This window comes from Odontesthes bonariensis, chromosome 4, assembly GCF_027942865.1.
Source record: "Odontesthes bonariensis isolate fOdoBon6 chromosome 4, fOdoBon6.hap1, whole genome shotgun sequence".
NCBI classification, from domain to species: Eukaryota; Metazoa; Chordata; class Actinopteri; order Atheriniformes; family Atherinopsidae; genus Odontesthes; species Odontesthes bonariensis.
In genome coordinates this window covers 31,851,052-31,876,233 of record NC_134509.1, presented here as the reverse complement: position 1 = coordinate 31,876,233, position 25,182 = coordinate 31,851,052, and the positions used below count along the sequence as shown (strand labels likewise).

The window sequence follows — 25,182 nt, the reverse complement described above, 5'->3', positions numbered from 1 at the left end:
CATCTATACCATCCATCCATCCATTATCTATACCGCTGAATCCGTCAGTCGGGTCGCGGGGGGGGGCTGGAGCCTATCCCAGCGGTCAATGGGCAAGAGGCGGGGTACACCCTGGACAGGCCGCCAGTCCATCACAGGGCCACATAGAGACAAACGAGACAAACAACCATGCACACTCACAGTCACTCTGAAGGACAATTTAGAGTCATCATCTCTATCATGTTCTGTTAAATAATTAAGCCTGTTTAAACTAACACAGACTTCTACTGAGCCAACAGAAAGAAGGTAGATGCCCGTAAAACGGGTGGTGCCCAGCACCACCACCTCTAACGGAAGGCCAGTGGCTGAGGGAGTTCCTGGAGGGAGTCCACCCCCAAGACACAAGTGTCTTTATAAAATATAATAGGCCTATATACATCTTTTTTTAAGCCTATTCATTCAAATATTTATTTGTCTTTTATGTCTTTTTTTTCTTTTGTCCCAACACATTCTGATGGTGCCGCTCAAAAAGATAATTGTCTGTAAATGCAAAAATCTGTGCGCGGTCTGCTAACCATCTCCGACGAATATTTATTTCTCTGCGCAATTATGCTGCACCTTCATCCACGGGATCGTTGTCAAAAGGACATGTTCGTGAAAAAAGTCATCTCCTACTGTGCCTAATGTACTTATAGAAGTAGAAGAACTCGCTCTGCTGACTGAATGAATGAGGAAATCAAATGGCGTGTGTGGCTGAAAGAGGGCGGAGACAGAGAGAAACTCGAGGTTTGTTGAATAAAACCTGGTCCCGACCAGGACAGGTTCAGAGAGTCTGTTACTCCGGTAACTGACCGTGAGGTTAAGTTACCTCTCTTTGTCAAACAGGCTAAAGTTACCCCTCTTTCTCGGGGTTGAGTTACCTCCCTTTGTGAAACGGAAAACTCAGGGTTTCCCTCATTTCAGGGTTAATAAACTCAGAGTTTTCACTAAACCTGCTACGTGAAACGGACCTCTGGTCTTCACCGTCTGACTGTACAAATAATTTAAGCAAACAACAATAGAATTTTGTTGGATTTAAATATTGATACCCCATCTTGGTTATCACCTTTGTCTCAAGAGATGAAAGTTGTCATGGCAGATCTCGAGAAATGACTGAAATGTATGGCCTTAACAAGCAGGGACAGTGATTGAGGTAATAAATGTCAGTTCTTGATGTGGGAAACCTGAGTTCAACTCTAGCCAAAGACCTCACTTCTCCCTGGACATCACAGTTCAAGAATTTACATTGTTTTTCTTTGTTTTGAATTTTGCCCTCACTCACTGCTTAGCAAGGTCCAGCCAGCAAAACTACCTATTAAAGGGTGTAAAAAAAGTTTGTAAAAAGTTATTTTTTGATGTAAAAATTTCTTGGAAAACCTCTGTTTTAGAGTGACATTGTGCTCATTTGGCTGTTAAAATTATATGGTAAATGCACTGCAATTATACAGTGCTTTACTAATCTAGCTGACCACTGAAAGCTTTTTACGTTGTAAGCCAAATCCAACCATTCACACACACGCTCACAGCACGTCTTACTTGCAGTGCTTGTTCCCTATCACACACATATGTACGCATCAGAGGAAAGTGAGGATTCAGTGTCTTGTCTGAGGACACTTGGATATGAGGTCTGGGGAAGCTGGGAATCAAACCACTGACCTTTGAGCTGGAAGACCACACTTGCTCTTTGAGCTACAGCCACTCCACAGCTGCACTATTTATAAAAACTGGAGACATGGCTCATAAATGTTGAAATGGTTTCTAGAAATGTAAGATAGAAACACTTTCTCTGGTGACCAGGCTTTCCACAACTTGCCAAAAGGTCCACCCAAGATTTTTCACTTGGGATGGATAAGACTATAAATCTAAGAACAGCTCCACAAGTGCACTTTTGGTTCAGACTCGAGAGGATGCTATGGTAAATTTAATTTGAGGATCAAACGCAGGTATTTACAGCTCACTGTCACACCCAGAGAAATGCAGGACACAGGAGCAGGTGATGTTATTCCGAAGCTTTATTTAGGAGGAACAAGGTTGTCCAAAAACTCTCCAAGAGAACAAAAAGGACTATATATAAGTTATCAATAATAATGTATACTTCTCCCAAAATGAGAGAAGTATATCTATGAAAAGTTATAAAAATAATAATCACTCCACTGAGGAGAAAAAAAACAAAGACTTTGAAACTTTGAAATTTAAACTAATAATCACTCCTGCTGCGGAGGAAAACAAAAAACCTCTCCTGTAAAAATAGGAGGTACTAGAGTATAAAACTTTACTTGAAACAAAAGATCACTCCACTCGGAGGAAAAAACCAATACACTATCAAACTTAAACTGCTCTTTAACAAGGCTATGATTACAAAAGTTATCCAGAAAACAAAACTCTCTTAGCGAGGTCAGAACTATAGCATGGAACATGGACTCAGGTTATACGAAGGCGAGAGTGAAGCACGTTGGGGACAACAGATACGACACACTGGCACAAGACAAGGGGAGACGTCAACTCTTATACACACAGGGTTAACGTGGGAACAGGAAGAGGAAGGGCAAGTGACCTGAAACGAGAGGGGAGTTAATCTTTCAAAATAAAACAGGAAGTGACGAGACATGACATGGAGACGAGACAAAAAACCCACTTGACCTCAGCGCGGTGTGACACTCACTACCCACATATTCAGTTCCTCTCAAAGACTCATAAAAATAGACCAAAAAAAAGAGAAGAGCTTTATGGCTGCACATACACAGCACTATCCACTGCCTAGTTTAAGGTTCAAGATCAACTTAACTCCAGTGTGAAGTTAAAGGGTTAGTTCGCCTATTTTGACATGAAGCTGTATGACATCCCATATTAGCAATATCATTTGTGAACATTTTCTTACCAGCCCTGCTGCGTCCTGTGAGCCGAGTTCCAGCCGAGTTTTGGCGTTGACGAAGGTAGTCCAGCTAGTTGGCTGGGGCTAGCCGGACTACCTTCGTCAACGCCAAAACGAGGCTGGAACTCGGCTCACAGGACGCAGCGAGGGGTAAGAAAATGTTCATAAATGATATGGCTAATATGGGATGTCAAATAGCTTCATGTCAAAAGAGGCGAACTATCCCTTTAAAACTATGTGACTGTTTTTCTGTGTCTCCCTGCAGGCATGCGTATCCTGGTGAACCTGCTGCTCGACACTCTGCCCATGCTTGGTAACGTCCTCCTGCTCTGCTTCTTCGTCTTCTTCATCTTTGGTATCATTGGGGTGCAGCTATGGGCGGGGCTTCTGAGGAACCGTTGCTACTCAGAGGAGAACTTCACGCTGTGAGTCACCGCCTGGTCTCTGTGTCAGTGTGTGAAAAAGAGTATGAGACATGGTGAAGCTCAAGAATCAGTGGCATGTCAGTCTGTCTCTGTGCACGTCCTGTCCACATATTCTCACCTCTGTGTGTCTAAAACTGCTACAGTGATACATACACTAGTTGTAGCTTAAAAAAGTAAATATTCAAATATCAAAATGTACATTTTAGCATGAAGATGTGCCTTTACAGACCTGTGTGTCAGCATGCTTGTGCATGGATATCTGTCACATTTTCTCTCATTACCTGCCCTCGCTCAGTGTGAAGATTAATCACATCATCTCCTCAATTTACTGATATCACCATAGAGAGAGGGAGATGAAGGCTCCCTCATGCTTCAGTCTCTCAAGTGGTCATATAATGAGACTGACCTCGTTGTGCAATCGCCAAGATTTACACAAAGCCAATATAATTAACTCAAAATCAAGTCTGCCACTTAATTAAGAGCTGACACCTTTTTTTAACCTATGTCAGATCAAAGTAAGCATTATTTTTCCAGCTGTAGGGATTTTCAGTTTTTGTGTTGTTAAAAAAAAGGCCAAACAAAAAAAGAAATGGAATAGGTAATGACAGAATTAGCCTATCTGTCATTTGCTTTCAGAGTGGAGAAAGAGTTGAATATGATCTGAAAAAAAAAAAAGTTGTCAAAAGCAAGTTAATACAACATGATGTGTCATGATTCACCAAGTGAACACATCAATATAAGGAGAGGAGAAAGTCCCATTCACGCACCTGGCTACCGACTTTTTCACCCATTGATTATGGTACATTTTTGACAAAAGATTTTTCAGCGAAGCTTTTTATCTGTGCGATCTTATGATTCCTAAGGTTTCAAATCCTGTAACGTCAACAAGCATTACAAGCAAAAAAAGTGGACAGTAGGAGAATATCATCCTAAAGTTAATACAGGAAGTGAGCTAACTGAAATCCAGGATGATTTATGACAATCAGTGTTACAGACATTCATTGTAACATTGCTGTCACAATACATTTTATATTGATTGCATTGAGGTAAGAAATCAATACTTATGTTTGCTGTCAATATTTTTTTTTTTACATTTAGCTTACCTTTCTTTATGCCTCCCTTATAATAGCTACTGATCCACTTAAAATTTGCCATGGTTGGAGACATCTGCAGATTTTATATTCTGTTGTGAACTTTCTTTTGGGTGCAGTTGTGCTGTTGAGCTCTTTGAGGTATGAGTAGCCAAATTTTAATCAATAGCCTACATATTATTTCATTACATTTCCTTCCAACAGACAAAGCCTGTCTTATCTGCATTCACTTTTCTGGAGTGCATGAGAAGCCATGACATTTATCAATAGAAAAGACACACTTGCATTCAGTCACAGTGATTATGTTAATGATTAAATCAGTCCCTGCATAGGCAATTTATCAACTACACCTTAGTCGTAGTCCTGAAATGAAATCCCTGTTTGGGATCAAGCTTTATAATATTTCGTTGTCGAGCTGTAATAGTCACTACGCAAGCAATAAAACTGCTTAAAGCTGCAGTCTGCAACTCTTTTTCTCATGTGTTTTGAAGGGGCGGGACAGGAAGTTGAATAACTTTTTATTTTTCGGTTAAAAAATAAGCATTTCTTGCATTTTGCGACTACGGAGGTCACCGTTTTCAACTTCAAGCGTTCTGATAGATCATGTAAACTCTTAAAATGCCAAAAAGTAGGACTTTACGTATGACAACAACAAATCTTGCAGACTACAGCTTTAATTGATCAAAATTACACATAAACTTTGTATTTGCAGTATTTGTTCCAATAAAAGATAACATCATAGGTCAGCAGTGTAATGCAATATAAAATACAGTAGGATTATTCATTTTAAACGTCCTTCATGTCGTTTTGTCTGTTTGGCGGCAACATCTTATTTGATTGGTTTGTGACTTTCTAAACTTGTTGTAGGTAATGCTCTAGAAAGCACGATGTAATTTGGTACTGATAATAGGATACCGTATGCAATTACTTAAAATGACCTAGTTGTGTTGAGTTTCCAAGCGATTGGTGATTTCCTCAAGTTTCCTCAGAGAAATTGCTCCGAGTTAATGTTCAACCATTATTCAGTTCATGTTATCTGGGGTAAACTACTGGTTATTTTAGAATTGAAAAAAAATGGAAGTGCGCTAAGTGAACACCACATCCTTTTCTCCTACTCTTAATTATTTTTTCAAACAATTGTGGTTTATCTCTAGGAAAATCTGTGGAGCAAACATAAAGTGAGCATGTTAATGTGTTCTAGTTACAACTCCCTTTTATTCAGTATTCGGTTGTATTGGCGACAGTAGGGCGATTTCAGTTCTTTACATTGAAAGAAGATAAGATATTACATGTAAAGTAATGATCACATATCAGTCATAAATTAAATCAATTGTATTATTTTCCGTGGTAACCACTTAAGCAAATGGCAAGTCATAATGAAGAGATGGAAATTTAACAGGTGTGGTTTGTACAGTTTCCACCGCTGTGGCGTGCCAGCGCCTGTGGACACCAAATTATTAGTCGAGGGCATTTGATTAGGCTGGTTTTGCTGGGTGGGGGTTTGAGCTGGATGACAGTTTGCATTGCCAAGTCTAGAAAGAAAATAATGATCTTATTAGCAGCTATGGGGAAGGCCATCACCATAGCAACCATGTCATAGATGAGTTGGAGATTGTAGAGGGAAAGCTGTCATGGGTTGCCCTAACCCTAAAACCCTTTGAGTTAAATTCAGTAGTGTCATCTAGTGTCAGTAAAACATGCATTTTTTTTTTGTTCTTTCCTCCTGTTATGAACAATGCGGCAGCTGTACATCAGACCACATAGTTTCCAAGAACAAAAATACAGTACAAGGTATGATATCTATAATATCTCTGGATGGTGCCTCTACTGACAAGTGTCCAACATCTTCTCAGGTGTGAAATGACTGATGTCTGTCTGCTGGTGAACATAATCACAATTGAATAGACGTACACACCTCATGTGTCCAATCTGATAACGAGCTAGACTGTTGTCGCTGAATGTTGGCTTAGTAACACACAGAAATGGGCCAAGAGAGTCTGGCTGCAGACCTGCACTGTCAGGACCCTGTTGCAGACCGTCACCTGCACTGTGAGGACCGGAAGTTGATTCGAAGCCTTTCAAAATAAAAGCGTGTGTATCGGAAGCACGTATTTTTAAACGATTTTAAACGCTATATTTTTCAAGAGGTCCTCACAAATGAATTAATTAGTTAACAGTACGACATAAAATCTATCAATTCCCGGTCTATTGTTTTTATTTGTATTGTAAACTTTTGTTTGGTCACTGCACACATTTTCTCTTAGGCTCATTTTCATAAGCCAACATCTCACAAGATGCCATAGGCCTATACTGTACATTTTATTGTGTACTATAGAGTAAGTCACTGCTATTTCATTATCATTTCATTTTAACTTTATCGCACTGCTCTTTATATATATATTTGTTTCAATTAGTTTTTCTGTTGTATTATTCTGTATTTTTATCCTTAACCACCATAAATTTCATGTTTGGTTCTATGTCTATGCCAATTATGTTCTTTTTTTTTTTGTTACTTTGTTTATTGGTAGAGTTGTACAACATATACAATTTCATCATCATCATCAAAATATATATATATATATTTTTTCCCTTTCTTCTTTCTCTTCCTCCAGTTCACAGTGTATGCCCATACACGACTACAGTTATTTTCCATTATATTTCAACATACCACCTTATAAACTTTTTTTTTTTTCCCACACATATACAGAAATGACACTAGATAGTTGACGCATAGACAAACACATAAGCATACAAGAAAATGGGGCAGAGAGAGAGAGAAAAAGTAAGAGATAGAGAGAGAGAGAGAGAGGGCTGCTGGAACACCTTAGTACCACTAAATAGTACCCTAACTCTTGATATCTACAGTATAATCCAAGTCAAATTATTAAGGGATCAATGAGAAAACATAAAAAGCACACCAAGTCACAACATGATCAAATGTTCTGTAGTGTTTATTCAGTCAAACATTCACAATATGACAAAAAATCTTTGTTTTTGTCGACTACCTGTTCACAAAATATCAACATGTCGTTAATATTGTGAAATATCATTTTGAAAGGCTCCAGGATCGCTTCTCTTTCATCCTCGTCCAGTTCTTCATTCCACAACCTCCCATACTGTAGAGCAGCCTCTGCCTGTTCCTCTTCCCCCATGCCCAGAACGTCAGGCAGGTCCACTCTGGCAGACAACAGTGGTTTGTTGGCCTCAGCCCACTCTGCTGCATGTCTGCAATTTTGAAGAATGCGATCTTCAACCGAGTCCTATGGAAAAGACAGAAAGAAAGATGTCTGTACTATAGCTGCCACATCAACAGTATCTGACCAATAGATACTGTGCAAAAGCTTACGCCTTCCACTGGTGTGTCCACATCAGCAAGTCTGGCTCTCTTGGAGAACTCTGCCTGCTGCTCTTCTTCCTGAGTACTCAACTATTAATATGAATACATGCATTATACATACTTTATACTCTTACCTGAATTTGTAGTCCAGTTTTCTCTGTCCAGTTGCCAGGACTTAGTGACTGGGATAGGTTTCTAAAAGACAGAAAGGGAGGTGTCAGATGTTCTTCACTGCAACCTACATTCCCTTCATTTTCCTTTTACCCTTTTACAAACCAAACCACAACCTGCCAGAAGTTAGTAGCGTTGGCTAATACTTATGAGTACAAACAAACAGACAAATACATTATGCTTACCTTTAAATAAAATGCCACCTTTTGTATGTGCCTAAGTGGCTCTGCAGCTTGGACAATTTTGCTGGTTCAAATCGTAGGCACAGAGGGCAGTGAAACAGTTTGCAACATGACGTGCAGCGTTCGATTTTGGGCGTAGTGCCGGCGGTTGTTATTGAAATATGCATCTGTAAGAGACAAATAATGTCGTAATAAGTAAAATTAAATTATATATATATATATATATATAAATGGCGCATTTAAGTGAGCACTATCGATATGATAACAACGCTAAAGACTAGCCAAAAGTAAAAAAACCTGATTCTTTAAAATTAATATAACTTTACAGTATATAGTTATTGAAATATGCATCTGTAAGAGACAAATAATGTCGTAATAGTCAAACAAAATTAAACAAGTCAGCACTATCGATACGAAAAATGGCACATTTAAGTGAGCACTATTGATACGATAACAACGCTGAAGACTAGCCAAAAGTTTAAAAAAAGCCCTGATTCTTTAAAATTAATATAACTTTAGATATAGTGTGCAACGTAACGTTCCAGTGAATAAAGACTGTTTCTGTTTCTTCATATGAAAGAAAGTTGTTTTCACTCGACTTTTACTCACCTCGTCGTCTCCACAGTTCAAATGGGGAACGAAAAATACATGCTCCTCGCTTGTCGCTTCGGGTCCTCACAGTGCAGGTGACGTCACAGTGCATGTCTCCAACTAAGGGTCCTGACAGTGCAGGTCTGCAGCCAGACGCCTCTCGAAATGGGGACTTGGTGTTGGTGTGCGCGATGAGAACAAAAGTAAAAGAGGTGGGTGGACTGCTTCATTTTTTTCTTATCTTTACTCACAGTTTCCAGAGCTCTGGTTAGCAATGAGAGTCACAGTCAAAATGGTAAGAATCACAGGTGGTCCCAAGGAAATCGTGTTTAGGAACACAGGTCTGGTCATGCACACAAACAACAGTAATGCAGGCTCCATCTTCCCAACACATATGAAGTTAACCCGAATACATAAATTGCCATAGAAACCAGAGATTTGCTGGTCTAATATATTAAATGAGAGTGCTAAGTTGAGAGCTAAGAATAGTAATGAAAGGAGGGCTGTTTGACATTTCTCTTAGTAGTAATGATAGGTTCTCATGAAACCTGATGTAATCTCTGCTAATTGATGAGCCAATATTGTAATTTATCTTCTATGAGAATATTTTGTCAACTTTGCAGTTGGTAAATTATGTGAGATCAGAGGAAAATCTCAAGAATATGCAATGGGAATCATATAGTCATAGATGTACACTGAATACTGAATCTTCTGAATAATTCAAATACTATACATTAGCAAAATTAATTTTTGATTGGTGGTCAACAAATGAGTTGCTTACTGTTTAAGTTATTACCTTTTGAAATAAAAACACAAATAGCGTTTTTACTGATTTGGTTTACATTTGTTGCAGGTAGGAAATGCTAATTGTACTTCATCAGCTGCACTCTCAAGAATGAAGAGTTGAGAAAGACAACTTACAAACAATGCTAAGTGTTAAATAAGGTTCACAATCTACTGAACTACAGAGTACTCACAAGAGTTCAAGCAGGACAAAAAAGCCAGGTAGAATCCCCTGTGGAATTGTAAAAAGGGTATCTTCATAGTCAGTGGTTGTGTGATAAAACTTCCTGGCCACGCCCCTGTATGCTGTTACTTTAGACTTGTTTGATGTGGTTGATAGTATGTGTTGTGGAGAAAAGGAGTCGAATCACGCGTCGGTCAGCAGTCCATTGGGGAGTTTATTGAACAAACTGTCACAGCAAATATGCATACAGAATGTTACAACATGTCCGCCAGGTCCATCTTGCGAACCAACTTTATACCGGTCTAAATCATAACATGCATGCGTTATCCGGGCCACAATCTTTCTCGGCGGCGCCGAGCTTCTGCTGTAATCAAAAACACGCATTCTACCCTTTACCCATATTCATATGAGCCGCACAATAAGGCACACGATGTAATTAGGCCATGTCATGACCTGGTCACGCTCCCACATATTCCCCCCTGAAATCACTTATCAGTGATTTAATAAAGAACTAATCTAAAATGAAAGAAAATCATCCCACATAGTTAATTAATAATTAATTAACATAATCAACACTAAATTATTCTAATAATCCTACAATCTCAATTAACGGGAACATTTTTGAATAAATGAAAAGGAACATATATACGCACCCGAATCACATTCAACGATTAAACGAATTCAACAATAACACAAATTTTAACAAACATTACCATCACACTTGTCCACTGTTTGCAGTGCATAGGAGCGAAAAACCCACCGACTGCTGCTTTCGTAACTCATGTTCTTATCTTGGGAAAACTCTCCTACGGCCCCACCCCACTTGGCGACCGACCACTTTACCAAAGGTCGCACTCCGAACAGTTGACTGACACAATTTGCAATGGACATATCAGTGATCAGTTTTGATTGATAATAAACATAGAATGAATACACCAACATCCAACCAATTAATCACAGTTTTGTACCAAGTACAATACATAAAATTATGGATTATCACACAACAAAAGTAATAAAAAGCAATGTAATGCAGCTCTTCCAGTCCCGTCCCATCTCCCGTACTCTGGGGTCGTCTGCTCCTGGCCGAACATCCGTCCCGCTGGATCTGGAACTGCTAAGCTAACTCTGGGAGGAGAGGTCGCCAGTACATCACTCCCAATCAAAGAGATCTTCAGCATCTCTTCTCCCTGTCAGACTAAACTTGGTTCCACATTCGAGGAAAGAATCATGTGAACCGTCCGTTGGTAACCTTCATTCGTTGGCCCGCTCTCCCATGCGTTGGTCCTCAGACCTGGTCTCGCATGGTCATCTGCCTCCTGGTTTGTTCCATACTCCGTTTGAACATAACTTGCAGCAACCACCTTCTCAGAATGGGTATAATGCAACACACCAATAGGGCGACCATTATGAATATTGACAATATAGCCATTCCCGCCTTCCCCAATCTCCCAAAATCGCATCCAGACCAGTCCACCACCCTTCACTGCCACCAGCATTACTCTTCAGCTCCTCTTTCAGCTCCCTGATCTTCTTCATGGCCGTTGTAAACGTACCATCAGCTGCAGTGTTCCCGGGTATAAATGTACAACATTTTTCCCCAACCATCTGGCACACGCCTCCTTTCTCCGCTAATATCCAATCCACAGCCTGTCTGTTCTGCCAAGCCATCCTACTCGTCTCATGTAGTTGTTCTCCAAAGGCTGCAAGTCCTTCACTCGTGTAGTTAAGAATTCTCTGTTGGTTGTAGTATATGTAATTAATCCACTCCACATTTTTGTTAATCGTGATCCACGGCAAAATAGACTCAAATCCAGCCGCAATCTCACTGCGTGCTTTGAACTCAAAAGGAATCCCTCTCGGCTGCCCTATTGCATCCAAATAAACGTGCTTATCCATGATGTAGTCACCACTAGACCTTTTAACTCTCCCATTTTCCACATCCAACCCCAATAACTCGTTTACCTTGTCATACACTAACACAACCGAAGTTTTCATCCTCACAAGTGCACACAGGTCTATCCACCTGTTGGGTAAAACATTTAACAAAACATCCTCTCCACACATCCAGTAGCTATCAGCTATTGGATGTGTCTGATCCCCAAACAGGTAGAGAGTCGGAATTGTCATTTCTATATCTTCACATTTTTGATCCAAAGGAACCGGATTTTCATACCACACAGGTGTTCTGATAAATATTGGTTTCATATTTACGTGTGGAAACCAAGACAAAACCCATGTGACATTGCATTTAACGGTAGTGTTACCTACGTGAGTTCCACTGTCATTAGTAAATCCACCACTCGTAAAGCATTCAAACTCACCATCGTAATCTACTCTGTAATCAGTCGGAGGCCCCTCCTGTGTTGTACTAAGATTAAATTCAGCACAGGACGACTCCAATTTGTGGCCCCTCCCTTTTTTGAAAAATTCCTGTAATTTATTTGCCCCAAACATCAATCTGCACTCAATCCCACACATAGGAAGCTTAAACAATAACCATTTATACTTCTGAGGTGTAAACCTACCTTCTCTGCATTCCCGTTGCTGGACCACTGCACAGTCCCTGAAGGTGTGTGGCTCTGGAACAAAAACAGGCAACGCCCCTGGATCGTCTGCGCATATGAGACACTCCGTCGCTGTCAGTTCTCTCGTAGTGTACCATGCCCATCTATACCAAATATTCTGTGCTGCCTTCCCCCACAAACCATCTTCCACCGTTACACTGTTCCCCTGTCTCTTCATGTGCATGTACCCTCCATATGTTCTAGGATTCACATGATTATTCCGTCCTGTCGTGCTAATGGTATCAAGTCCCCCTAGACTTTCACGAGAAATCTTTCTATTCTTACCACCATTGTGAACAACTCCTTTCTGGCCCGATGATGACCTAATCTCGTCCGATTGCCCCTTCGTCGTGGCGTCCGGAGGCAGTGATTTGGTCGTCTCCTCCACCGGACCCATGATCCACACTTCCTCACCATCGTTTATTCCAACGTACTTAAATTCAAGCTTAACATCTGCCTCTTCACGACTAGCTCTAGTGTGTATTGCTGGCAAAGTTTGTGGTGCGGCATGGTCTGTGTGGGTGTGTATTGTTGCATCATACTCATCTGACCCAGGCTGGCTACTTCCCCTGCGGGGTGGTTTCCTCACGGGACCCCTTCCCGCCTCCCCTGGATGCGGGATCCCGTCCCACATCTCCAGGCCTTGCTCTCCTGAGCCCATGCCTTCGGCCAGCACCCACACCTGGATGCTCATCAGTGTCAGAAATCTTAACATCTTCCTTTTGTTCATCCTTCCCCTCGGACTTAACTCCGTCTGTGCCTTTAGCCCGAACCTTAGTGCAGTGATTCAAATGGTACCATGTGTTGCTACCTTCCACTTGAACTGCTGTTGGCGTTGCTCGCACCACTGCGTACGGTCATTCTCGTCTTGGCTCGTGCCACTATCTTCGGAATACTTTGATGTACACCCGGTCGCCCGGCACCACTGGTCTCTCAACCGGCTTTTCGAGACTCACGTCTCTGGACTTTTCCTGTAGATAGATTGTTCTATGGATCGCAGTCAGTTGCCTCATGTAAGCTTTCAACTCTGTTTGCAACTGCTCAAGTGGGGGCCCTTTAAATGGACCTCTCAACTGAGGTGCCGGCATGGGTCGACCCGTTAGCATTTCATGCGGTGTTAGGTGCGTGACTCTATGAGTCTGCATACGATAGCTCATTAGTGCAAGCGGCAAAGCATCTACCCAGTTTAGCTTAGTTGAAGCACAGATTTTATTCAATTTCACTTTCAAAGTTCCATTGATTCTCTCAACCATCCCTTGACTTTGTGGGTGATAAACTGCCCCACAGCGCTGCTTGATTCGCAGCAGCTGCAGAATGCCTTTCGCAACCTTCTAAACAAACGCTGAGCCGTTATCTGAGCTAATCTCTGCTGGAATGCCAAACCGAGGAATCACCTCTCTTACCAAAAACTTCACGACCGTCTCTGCTCCCAAATCCTTGGATGGAGTTGCTTCGACCCATCGGCTGAAACGATCAATCACCACTAGCATGTACCTTTTACCTTGTACTGTTTTAATCATGTCCACATAGTCGATGACCAATGACTTAAAGGGTCCCTCCGGCACCGGAATGTGTCCCACTGGTGTCTTCACACCCTTTCGCACATTGTTCTGTGCACAGATGTTACATTGACCCAACACTTCATCAACCATTGCATGCATGTATGGTGACCAATATCCTTGTTGTTTTACCTTTTTCACTACCTCTCCCCTGGCACAGTGATGCACTCTGTGAACATCCAAGATCAGCATTGTCAGCAGTGCCACCGGTGCCACCAGGAGACCATCATGCGATCTCCACAATCCCTTCTCGTTCTTTGTGGCACCTCTCCGCGTCCAGACATTGTGCTCCCCCACCCCTGCTTCCTGTTGCATTAGAATGATGTCTCCTGGCGTGACAACTGGCTCCAGTGACACCATTGGTGCCAAAACAGCCAGCTGGCATCCTGATGCTACTTTCGCTGCTTCATCAGCCGCGTTATTACCTTTATTGACCATTTCGTCACCTTTAGGATGTGCCTTACACTTTATCACTGCCAGTCCCGCGGGGAGCATCATGGCTGCAATCAGCTCCCTTACTTGGACCTCATGTCGCACTGGACTCCCGTCTGCCCTTCTGAACCCTCTCTGCTTCCAAAATGCTCCAAACAAATAGCAAATACCATGAGCATATGCAGAATCTGTGTACACATTTGCAACCTTACCTTTCGCCAGTCGACATGCTTCCGTTAATGCCTTCAGTTCAGCCAACTGTGCCGAACATGGCTGTTCACACTTCTCAGCCTTCACCGTCACAAAGTCTCCACCTTCCTGCTTCACAACTGCAAAACCTGCATGATTACCCAAATGATCTCTGAAACATGAACCATCCACAAAGTAGGTGACATCAGCCTGCCCAAGCGGAGTTGCTTCTAAATCAGGTCTCAATTTGGTATATCTCATAGTTTCTGCTACACACTCATGTGGTTCTCCTTCAAACTCGAGTGGAATGACATCTGCCGGATTCGATGTGGTACACTTCTGTATTCTCACATCCGGATGTGTCAACAAATGCATAAACTGCAAACACCTTGCCTGAGCCACAACATACTTTCCCTGATTTATTAGTTCTGAGATGTTATGGTGTGTTAGGATGTTGACTGGGTACCCCATTGTTATTGTGGATGCTTTCTCATAAGCATACTGCACTGCGGCCAACCCTTGATAACACGGTGGCCAGCCTTGTACAACATTATCCAATTTTGTACTGTAATAAGCAATGGCTTGTTTTCTTCGACCACAACATGTTTCCTGCATCAGCACTGAAGAAGCATACATGTTGTGTCTGTTCGAGACATATAAGAAAAATGGCTTCTCATAGTCCGGTGTTGCCAGTGTTGGTGCTTTTTGCAAATCCTGTTTCAAACTTTCGAAGGCTAACTTAGCCTCGCTGGTCCACACAAGTGGTGCTTTCAACCTTTGGTCTTTGGATTGTTTCATGATCCCTCTCAAGGGAGCACATTTGATTGCATAATCTTCTATCCAATCTGCACTGAATCCTGTCATCCCCAAAAAGATCATCATTTCCTCGATTGTTTTTGGACATGGTGCTTTACTTACTCCCTCCAACTGTGTTGGGGAAATAGCAATAGTTCCTTGCGAGATTACCCTCCCCAGATAATCTACTTTAGGTTGGCAATACTGCAGTTTCGATTTAGAAACTTTGTACCCTCCCTCTGCCAGCCTCTCAAGAATCTTCATAGAGTCCTGATGACATGCCTCAAGTGTTGGTGAGCATAGCAAGAGATCATCAACATAGCGTAGTAGGGTACCGTTCAATGCGAGGCCCTCTAGGTCCTGTCCAAGGACCTGGTTAAACACATGAGGGCTGTGTTTAAACCCTTGAGGAAGTCTGGTGTAAGTGTACTCCTTAACTCTGTATGTGAATGCGAACAAATATTGGGATTCCTCAGCTAGAGGAACGCTGAAAAATGCAGAACATAAATCGATTACTGTGAAACATTTTGCATCAGGAGGCACGTTGGTGAGGAGTGTGTATGGATTTGGCACTTCTGCTGGCCAATCTTCCACAATCGCGTTTATCATGCGCAAGTCATGTGCTAACCTGTATTTGGATTTGTCTGCCTTCAGTACTGGAAATATTGGAGTATTACACACACTGACTGTCTTGACCAACACTCCTTTTCCTACAAAACCTTCTACTGTCCCACTTACCCCCTCTTCTGCTTCTGGCTTGAGTGGATACTGAGGACGATTAGGAAGTTTAACATTAGGTCTCAATTCTACTGTCACTGGATTAGCAGATTTCACCAAACCAACATCGGCCTCATTCTTAGACCACACTTGGTTTGGGACATGAGCTATCATTTCTTTCAACAGATCATTCTCAACACTTTGTGTCTCACTTTGCTTTGCTGTCTGGACTGATTGGTTCGCCAATGCCATAACAGCCTGCGGTTTCCCCAATGCTGATACGCTGCATAGGATTTTAATCATTGTGACAACCTGTGATTGGAAAATTAACGGATTCTCTGTTCGCTCCCACTTTACTCCTAAAGCTGTTTTCATCATGGGCCCCACATCCTTTGCTTTGAAATTCTCATTCACCAACAAAGTAACATGTGGAGCAGATTCTGGCACATTGTAGCATTTTGAAATAAATGCATTTGATTCCACATTCATGGCTGCCCCTTGTTCTCCAATGATAATGTATTGAGTTGTCAAATTTATCTCAGAGTGTTCTGTTTGTTTGTCCCATGGCTCTTCGAACTCTCTACTTTTTGAAACATCATAATACATTGTACAATGATAATCGAGCGTGGTTTTCCTTGCTTTAGGGCACTGGACTTGAATGTATTTTTCCCATTTGTTCAAAGCCACTGTTACTGGCTCAGAAATGTCTCCCAACCAATAGATTCTTGCTGTGTCTGCCTGTGTTGACTCTGGAAACTCCAAACCTTTTTTATCCAAGATTATGCCTTGCGGGGAACACCAAATCTTAATTTTTAGTTTGCACAGAGCGTCCCTCCCCAGCAAGTTAAGGGGAGTCTGAAAAGATAACCCGATTGGCATCCTGATTTCATTTTCCCCTGTGGAGATGCGCACGGGGGCGGTCATTTGTACTAGCTGCTTAATTCCCGAGAATCTTATTGTCTCAATAAATTTATTTGACATGGGGAGGTGTGTGGCATAATGTTGACTTACACAAGTGTAGGTGGCTCCAGTGTCCACCAACATTGGAGTTGGCTCATCCTCAATTAGAACCTGCAGCATCGGTTCTTCATTAGCGCCCACTATTACGACTGGAAACTGACCCTCCCCTTTAGGACTCTGTGGGCACCCCTAATAACCAAAGTTTGGACTCACCCATGGGCCTGCCGGGCCACTTGATCCACCCCGCGGGGACTGGCCACGGTCCTGCCGCACATTCTGATTTCCTGGTGCTCGCGGACATCTGTCAGCAAAGTGTCCCAACTCGCCACAAGCCCAACATGCTCCCGAGGACTTTCTTCTTACGGCTGTGCCTCTCCCGAACCCTCGGTAAGGTCGATACTGGCCTTGTCCTCCTGCACGTTGTGTGTATGGTGGTTGCGGGTAGGCATAAGGTGTGACGGGTTGAAAGGGTGCGGAGGGTGCAAAGGGTGGAGGTACCTGTTCAGTGGTCCCCGGTGTCATCAGGGCCTGGCCTCCTACCTTTTGTCCTCCCAACTGCATCTGAGTGAGTTTCCTCTGCAAGTTCTTATCCTGCTCATTCCGTTTCCGTTCACTTTGCCTGTATTTGTCAATTGCATGCACCACATTATCCCGGAATGCCGCATGTGTCATTGCTTTCAATTCTACCACATCCTCCAGCCTTGCTCGAACTGAGTCGGGCAGAGCCTCTAGAATGGAGTCTCTGAACACAGAGTTGAGCATTGGGTTTTGTTCAATGTCTTGTTCCAGTTCTTGTTTCCATTTTTCCAACTGGCGTGCAACGTACGCCGCTGGATTATCTGTATCCAACAGTGTGTCGCTCTTTAATGCTTTTGGATCCGTTTTCGTAGGATACTCAGCTCGCAGAGCTCCCCACAATGCAGGTCGATGTGCATTGAACCCAGTTCCATCTGCTCGATGGCTCACCATCCAGCCATTCATACTGATTCTCAAAATGCCCTCCATGGTAGTAGTTCCAAAACACCTTGCCCACACTGCCTTAATGTCTCCCACAGCCAACAGTTTACCCACAGTTTCTTGTTCAAAAGCTCTTATCCATTTGCTTGCACCTGTGTGAATGTCCGGCAATCTAGCAACCAGCCCCGCTAGGTCGAGCATCTGCCACGGCACATACTGTCCCTGCATCCCATTCACCAAAATCGGATATTGACCTGCATCAGTATATCTCTGTGGTGGATGAATATTTGGTCGCAATCTTAAATCATAATCCCTGTCCCTGCCTTTTCCCTGCTGGCCTGGTGGTTTCTGTTCCAGAACCTGCTTCTCTGCTTGGTTTATCTCTTGCTGTAAATCAACCATGGAACGATTATGCTCTATCCAATACGAATCTTCTGCAAGTTTCTCCTCCTATTCTGCATAACAGTCTAAAACCTGGGGTGTCTTCCTGGCTGTACTACAATGTTTGGGAGGCATTTCTTGTAGTAAGGATTTTTCTTGTAAATTCCTTTCTAGTACTATGGACTTTTCTACTAGGGGAGTGGTGGTACGATCCTGATTTGATGCTTTTTGGTGATCTGAGACCTGTGCCGTTGCTGAAGCTGAAGCTGTTGGACTCCTAGGTTCTACAAAAGATGGTGGTTTTTGATAACCTGAGGCCTGTGCTGTTGTTGAAGCTGTTGGACTTCTCTGTTCAATACAAGGTGATAGTTGATCACATGATGGTCTTTGATCTGGTGATGCCTGATATCGTGGGGGGTTTCCCCTTGCACCCTGATCTGAACCACCGACAGCGCCTGGCTCAGGAGCTCCCTGACGGCTTGAAGTCGCTGTTTGTGGTTCAGGGCGTACATACGGTACTTCCTGATTTTTCATTTCAAAATCTCCTTGAATGTTCATCACCCCTGACAGTGTTGGATATAGTCCTGCAGACTCGTGCTGCTTGACCCTCTCCACTACCAGCTGTTCCCCCTTCAGTTTGGCTATGCCCTCCTTCAAATTCCTTCTGTAACGAAGACCTTCAGTTTCAAAGAAGTGCAACATTTCTAATTCAAGCTCCCTCTTTTTCTGTCTCTTTTTGCTTTTGTTTTTTGATTTGTGATCTTTGATTCTTTGTTCCATAACTTCACAGACAGCTACATCGAAAGTGCCATCCTTTGGCCAGGGTGGGAACATATTTTTGGTTCTTTTTTCCCATTTTTGAGATACTTTTTGAATATCTTTGTAACGTTCTGGGTGCCTGGCGCTAACGGTTATTGTTGGTGTTAAATCCATTGTTTCACCTAGTTAGTTCCCTTCTTTTTACTTTTTCTTTACTTATTTATTTTCCCTAATTTTATTTTTATTCTTATTATTATTATCCCCCTTTTTTTTTTTTTTTTAATTTTTGAAAGTCAATTTAAATTAAACTAACTCTAATCAATGCTAATTTAATGCTCGGCTAAATTTAGCTTAGATGCTGCTAATTATTGGATTGGATATTATCAATGATACTGTTAAGCTAATTGAGCTCGTTGCTATTTTGATTCCTAGTTTGGAGTTAGGTACTTATTAGCTTATTGTTAATGCTATTGTTTGCTATCCAATGCCCATTAATGTTGGCTTCCTAGCCGTTATTAATGAATGCTAACTTATTGCAAATTAAGATTTAAACCAATATGGCTTATTGCTATTGCTAATCAATGCTAATTGTATTTCTGATCAATGCTAATTATGGCTACCGAAATGCTAACAAATTTTAACAAATGCTAATAATGCTAACCAATGCTAACTACTGCTAAACAAGGCTACTTATTGCTAATCAATACTAGCTTCCTTGTTGACCAATGCTAATTGAATGCTAATCTATGCTAGTCAATGCTAGTTATTGCTAATCAATGCTAATGATTGCTAATCAATCCTAGCTTTCTTGTTGACCTATGCTAATCGACTGCTAATTATGCTATTTAATGCTAATTATGCTAGTGATTGCTAACCAATGCTAGTTATTGCTAATCAACACTAGCTGTATTACTAATGCTACCCAATGTTAATCGACAGCTCAGTTAATGCTTACTCTGTTTAAAGTGACTCAGGCATGGCGCTGCCCCAACCCTTGCTCACATCCGGATGTTTCCGATCCAATCCACACACAATGGCCCTCATTTATCAAACTTGCGTAAGACGAAAAACATGCGTAGGTCGTGTGTACGTTCTTTTCTGCGCAAAGGTTGGCATTTATCAAATCCATCGTGAGCGCAGGAAAGATGAAATCGCCACGACAGGTCTGAAGCCATGTACGCACTTTTCCATTTTGACTTGTGGTGACTGCAATAGCATACATAAACAGCAGCGTCACTAGTGCGTGCCTCATGAGTCGCAACAAATCCCTAGGTTAAAATTACAGACTTATCACTTCTAAGAAGGCCCATGTTTTATTTGACTTCAACATAAATATAAACATAAACGCAAATTAAATAAATAAAAAAATTAAACAAGTACAACTCCGTAATTGGAAGAGTGATGGCTCATTATTCAACCGCCTATTTAAGAGGTGATTCTAGCGGCGCGGTAATGGCGAAACGATGGCAGATCTGGCTTTGTTAGAGGACCTGAACGCGCGAATCAGGCACGAGAGAGTGTTCCGGGACCGGCAGGATTTCTTTCGGGAAAATGATGAGTGGCTTATGAGCCGTACAGGAGAGGCGCTTTAACACTGCGCATAGTACGCTTGCCACTATGGAGAGGTGTACAGGGCTCCTAAAGGGCAGGTGGATCTGTCTCTCGGCTGCGGGGGGAACCCTTATATACGCCCGTTAAGGTATGCAATATTATTATTGCATGCGGAGTGCCATTTCCAGATGTACATCCAGAGGACCCCATACCCAGAGATCCCTACCACCAGCCTGCACAGCCAAGAGCGCTCAGGAGGAGAGAGGAACTTATTCAGCGATTCTGACTTTTGGTAAGCATTCTGTTATTCAAGGAAAAAAGACGTAGCTCCGATCAGGCCAGCCACCCTCTCCTCCAAGGCACTCAAATCCAAACCTGGATCAGAGCCCCCCCCCCCCCCCCCCCCTGTTTGTGACATGCTGCGTCGGAGAGCTCTGCGACCTTCTTTGGTGGCAAATTTCATATCGGTCCACTTCTTCCTAATCTTATTGGAGAAAAAGTAAAACATCGTTCAATTTTAGATTTAATTTAATCTGGAGTTTATCACATTTTATTGACCATCACAGTAGGGGAAAATACATAACTCGTCCGGTCTGCGATTTACATCGCCTACGCTGTTGACAGCCGTCCCAGCTGTCAACAGCGTTGACAGCGTTTCTTTGCCGCCTTTCGTCTATCCATGTCGCAAATTCTAGAGGTGCGGCCTTTTGTAGAAGGCGTGGTTAGGATCATTACGATGGATTTCAGCCGCCGGATTTATCAACAGCCGCTCGGTCTTACGATGGGATTGGTGTGGTACGCATGTTCTGTAAATCTCACTTGAGCCTCTGCGTACGACGAGTTCTCCGCTCATATCAACGATGCTTTCTACGACGGCTTGATAAATGAGGGCCAATGTCTCTCCACCAATCCCGATGATACAATGCACGTCACAGCTACGTCAATTCTGACCAATGAAATCTGAACACACCTCTAAATCTACCTCCAATGAAACACGTCTGAGACACGTAACTTCTAACCAATAAAATATGAACACACCTCTAAATCCGCCTCCAATGAACCACGTGAATTCCTAACCAATCAAATATGAACACACCGCTAAGTCTACTTCCCAGGCTGTTATTAACTCCTCCCAATCATAACAATTTGAACCAGACATAACAATTGAACCACACCCCAACTCAAAATGGCGTTTGTCACACTTTTGTAACAAGTTAAGAGAGAAGAAGAAATACAATCTGTCCAACCACGGACAGGGAGAAATACCACCAAACAATACAGAAATAACAATTGCACTATTCTTCACCTCAAAATGGCGTTTGTTAGGAAAGAGAAAGAAATACACTTTAACGCGCTGTGAACAGGCAGACGTACAGACCAAAAGATACAGAAACAATGCATAAGCGAAGAACCTTTCTTTATCAGGAATATCAACAATGCCTTAGAGACAGAAACTCTTCTCTAAGATTTGTGAAACCCTCATTACTCGACTGATAACAACTCCGCAATTAGCACATTACCTAAAGAAAACTAATAATTATTACAGTTCAACCATAAATTGCCCCTGGAAGACACAAGGAAAGAAAATGTGATTACGCACGAACATCTGTGAGTGTAAAACCAGCACAAGAATGTCAAGGACGCGCGGCGCGCCTCCACCCAAGCAGCGTGAACGCGCAGCACCTCGCTCTCACCCCTGAAATACAAACACCTTGCATTGCACAATATGAAAGAAATCAGCACACAGCGTTTAAAAATCACAGCTCATCCCTGTAACAACCCCTTATTTCAACAAACTATCAATGCGGCAACTATAACAATGAAGCAAATTATAACAATGAAGCAAATCTGAGTGTCTCTGCACTCACTTAATTTTTTATTTAGCCTAAGATTATATGTAAGACGTTGTGTTAACTCTATGTGTTAACTCAAAATGACTAAACTACTCAAAAGTCAAGGGATGAGATGAGTTTGGAACCTTGATTCCTCACACAAAATAACTTTTTCTTTTCTTCTTTTTTAGATTAACATAAAACAGCAGGATTTCACACACATTGACAGACAAAGAAAGACCGGTCACACTCACTCACACCAAGTCAGTCGATCAAAGTTTTGTGTCAGTCACCTTTCAAATCTTCACAGTTTTAAATGATCAATTTCTTTCATTTAAACTTTTAATTTTCAGGAGATGTTGGCGTCGGCAATATATGAAATACAAAATGTGTTTTCTCTACAAGCCTTGTGATATGGTTTCTTGACCAATGCAACAAACGCTGACGTGTACTTTACCAGCCTTGCTGTGACCTCTTTGATATAATCTCCTGTGGCCAATTTCATAAACGAATTTGAATTTTCTTCTAAATGTCTTTATACTGAGGTCTCGGATAACTCCAAAGAGTTCTAAGCAGATATAAAATGATATGAACATATATATTTAAAATGTGCCCCTTCTAGAACTGGATTTTTTCATTTCAGAGTTTTTTGAAAGTCTTATTGATCCACCCGTCAAACTTTTATGTTCGCAAGTCAATCAATTATCAGTATTCGTCTACTCCTTGACTAGTAAAAATAATTTTCACGTATGTTTAATGAGTCTAGTGTACCCCGTACTCCCGTCAGTATTCCTCCCCCAATGCATTGAAGGATGGCTGATAGTCGCAAGAAGTACCATTGGCGATTGCTCAACAACCTGCCCGCTTCTTTAAAGCTTATTCATTAATCCAGTTTGAATTCACCCGATTCACAACTTGCCGGAGCCGGCGACTAGCCCTTCTTAATTACCACAAAAAAATACAACAACACAAGCACGACCAGCTGCTCACAGCTGTCTGGTTTACCAAACACGTCTCACACCAGCTGCTGTTTACCCAATTTTTATCTTAATTCAAACTGACTCCTCTTGGCCCAAAATTTCCAAACAATTTCAGCAGCCCCCCTGCGCAGAGGTAAACAATGAAATGCTTACCAAAACAGATCCGTCCTTCTCCTGTGTTTTAAATTTGTGGAACTGTCGGAGGCCCGTCACCTGTACACCACCAACAGACACCGCCGTTTTCAGAAAAAAAAGGAAAAAATATGTCGTACCTGCAGGCTTAACGACTGATCTCGGCTGTCGGCGCACAGAGGACGCGTCCCGTCGGGCTCCAGATGCCAAAATCTCACGCACTCGGAGTCACCATTATGTTGTGGAGAAAAGGAGTCGAATCACGCGTCGGTCAGCAGTCCATTGGGGAGTTTATTGAACAAACTGTCACAGCAAATATGCATACAGAATGTTACAACATGTCCGCCAGGTCCATCTTGCGAACCAACTTTATACCGGTCTAAATCATAACATGCATGCGTCATCCGGGCCACAATCTTTCTCGGCGGCGCCGAGCTTCTGCTGTAATCAAAAACACGCATTCTACCCTTTACCCATATTCATATGAGCCGCACAGTAAGGCACACGATGTAATTAGGCCATGTCATGACCTGGTCACGCTCCCACATATGAAAACTTGCTGACCAAATACTGTGTTGCTTCATGTTGCTCTGCGTGTTCTGGAAACTTAAACTGACAGAAAACAGCTCATTTGGGTGCCACGGTATCATACTTGTGCTTTGTTTAGCACATTTTTTGTTTGTCGTTTTTTTAAATATTTAAAAAAAAAAAAAATCACACTGTTCTAACTGTATATGTGTATTTTTAAATATATATATATTCTGTAGATGAAGACTTCATTAGCATGTTGACATTATCGTATACAATAAAGAGGTAACATATTTCTAGAATGTACAGAACAGAGGGGTATTCCACGAAACTGGCTTAGCGGAAAGCCTGGGTTTTCTCGCTAATTCTGGCTAATCTTAGAGAGAGTTCCGTTCCACGAATGTGGCTTATTTGAATGCCCGCTGAGTAACCATGGTAAAATGCCGCTGAACTAACCTGCTCCTGGGCAGGCTAAAGTTGAAGCTTAGCTTAGCTGCGTCTCAAAGAATGTCCGACCGGCTGAAACAGACTCCCGAATGAAATGTTCACCAAGAATTCTGCGCTCCCGCAACTCATGTCTTGTATAAAAAACGAAAAACAAAAACTGTGGTTATCATATCACCACTTTCACTGTCTCGAAAAATCAATCAGTTGGTGCCAGTGCCACTAAAGAAACTTAACTATACACACGTATTGAACATGAAATTAAATGAGAGAGAACATGGTATTCATTAAAACTAATCAATACCTAACGAACATCCGATCTACACACACGTAGGACCACACTCAGAAAAATGGGGGACAGGTAATAATGTTAATGATACAAATTATTGAAAGCTCCTCAAAACAGTCAAGGACACTGTACAAACAAGATATTAGATAAAAACACAGGAATTAAAACATCATACCATATTAAAAATACACAGAACGGAGCAATCAATGGAGGTAAGCACACCTGAACGAATGGGTTTTGAGTTAAGACTTGAACAGGGGGTGAGTGTCAGTATTGCGAATGTCGGGGCGGCAAGATTGTGGATGGCATGTGTACAGAAGAATTTTGACCTCTGTCCTTTCAGGCTGCTGCTCCACATTTACAGTAGCCGATAATGTAAAACAAACTACTGGCTGAAGTATTTGCATTATGTTCATCATCTCCCTCAGGCTTCATTAATTAAAAATAAATAAATAAATA

General features: G+C 42.0%; 1 protein-coding gene across 1 annotated transcript in view; it reads left to right on the top strand.

Annotated features, from left to right (window-relative positions):
• LOC142378949 (voltage-dependent T-type calcium channel subunit alpha-1I-like) overlaps window positions 1-25,182 on the top strand; it is a 158,818-nt gene that overhangs the window by 44,643 nt on the left and 88,993 nt on the right. Inside the window, exon 4 of the mRNA XM_075463966.1 lies at window positions 3,156-3,315. Coding sequence (XP_075320081.1) covers window positions 3,156-3,315 — 160 coding nt within the window. The remainder of the gene's footprint in view (window positions 1-3,155; window positions 3,316-25,182) is intronic.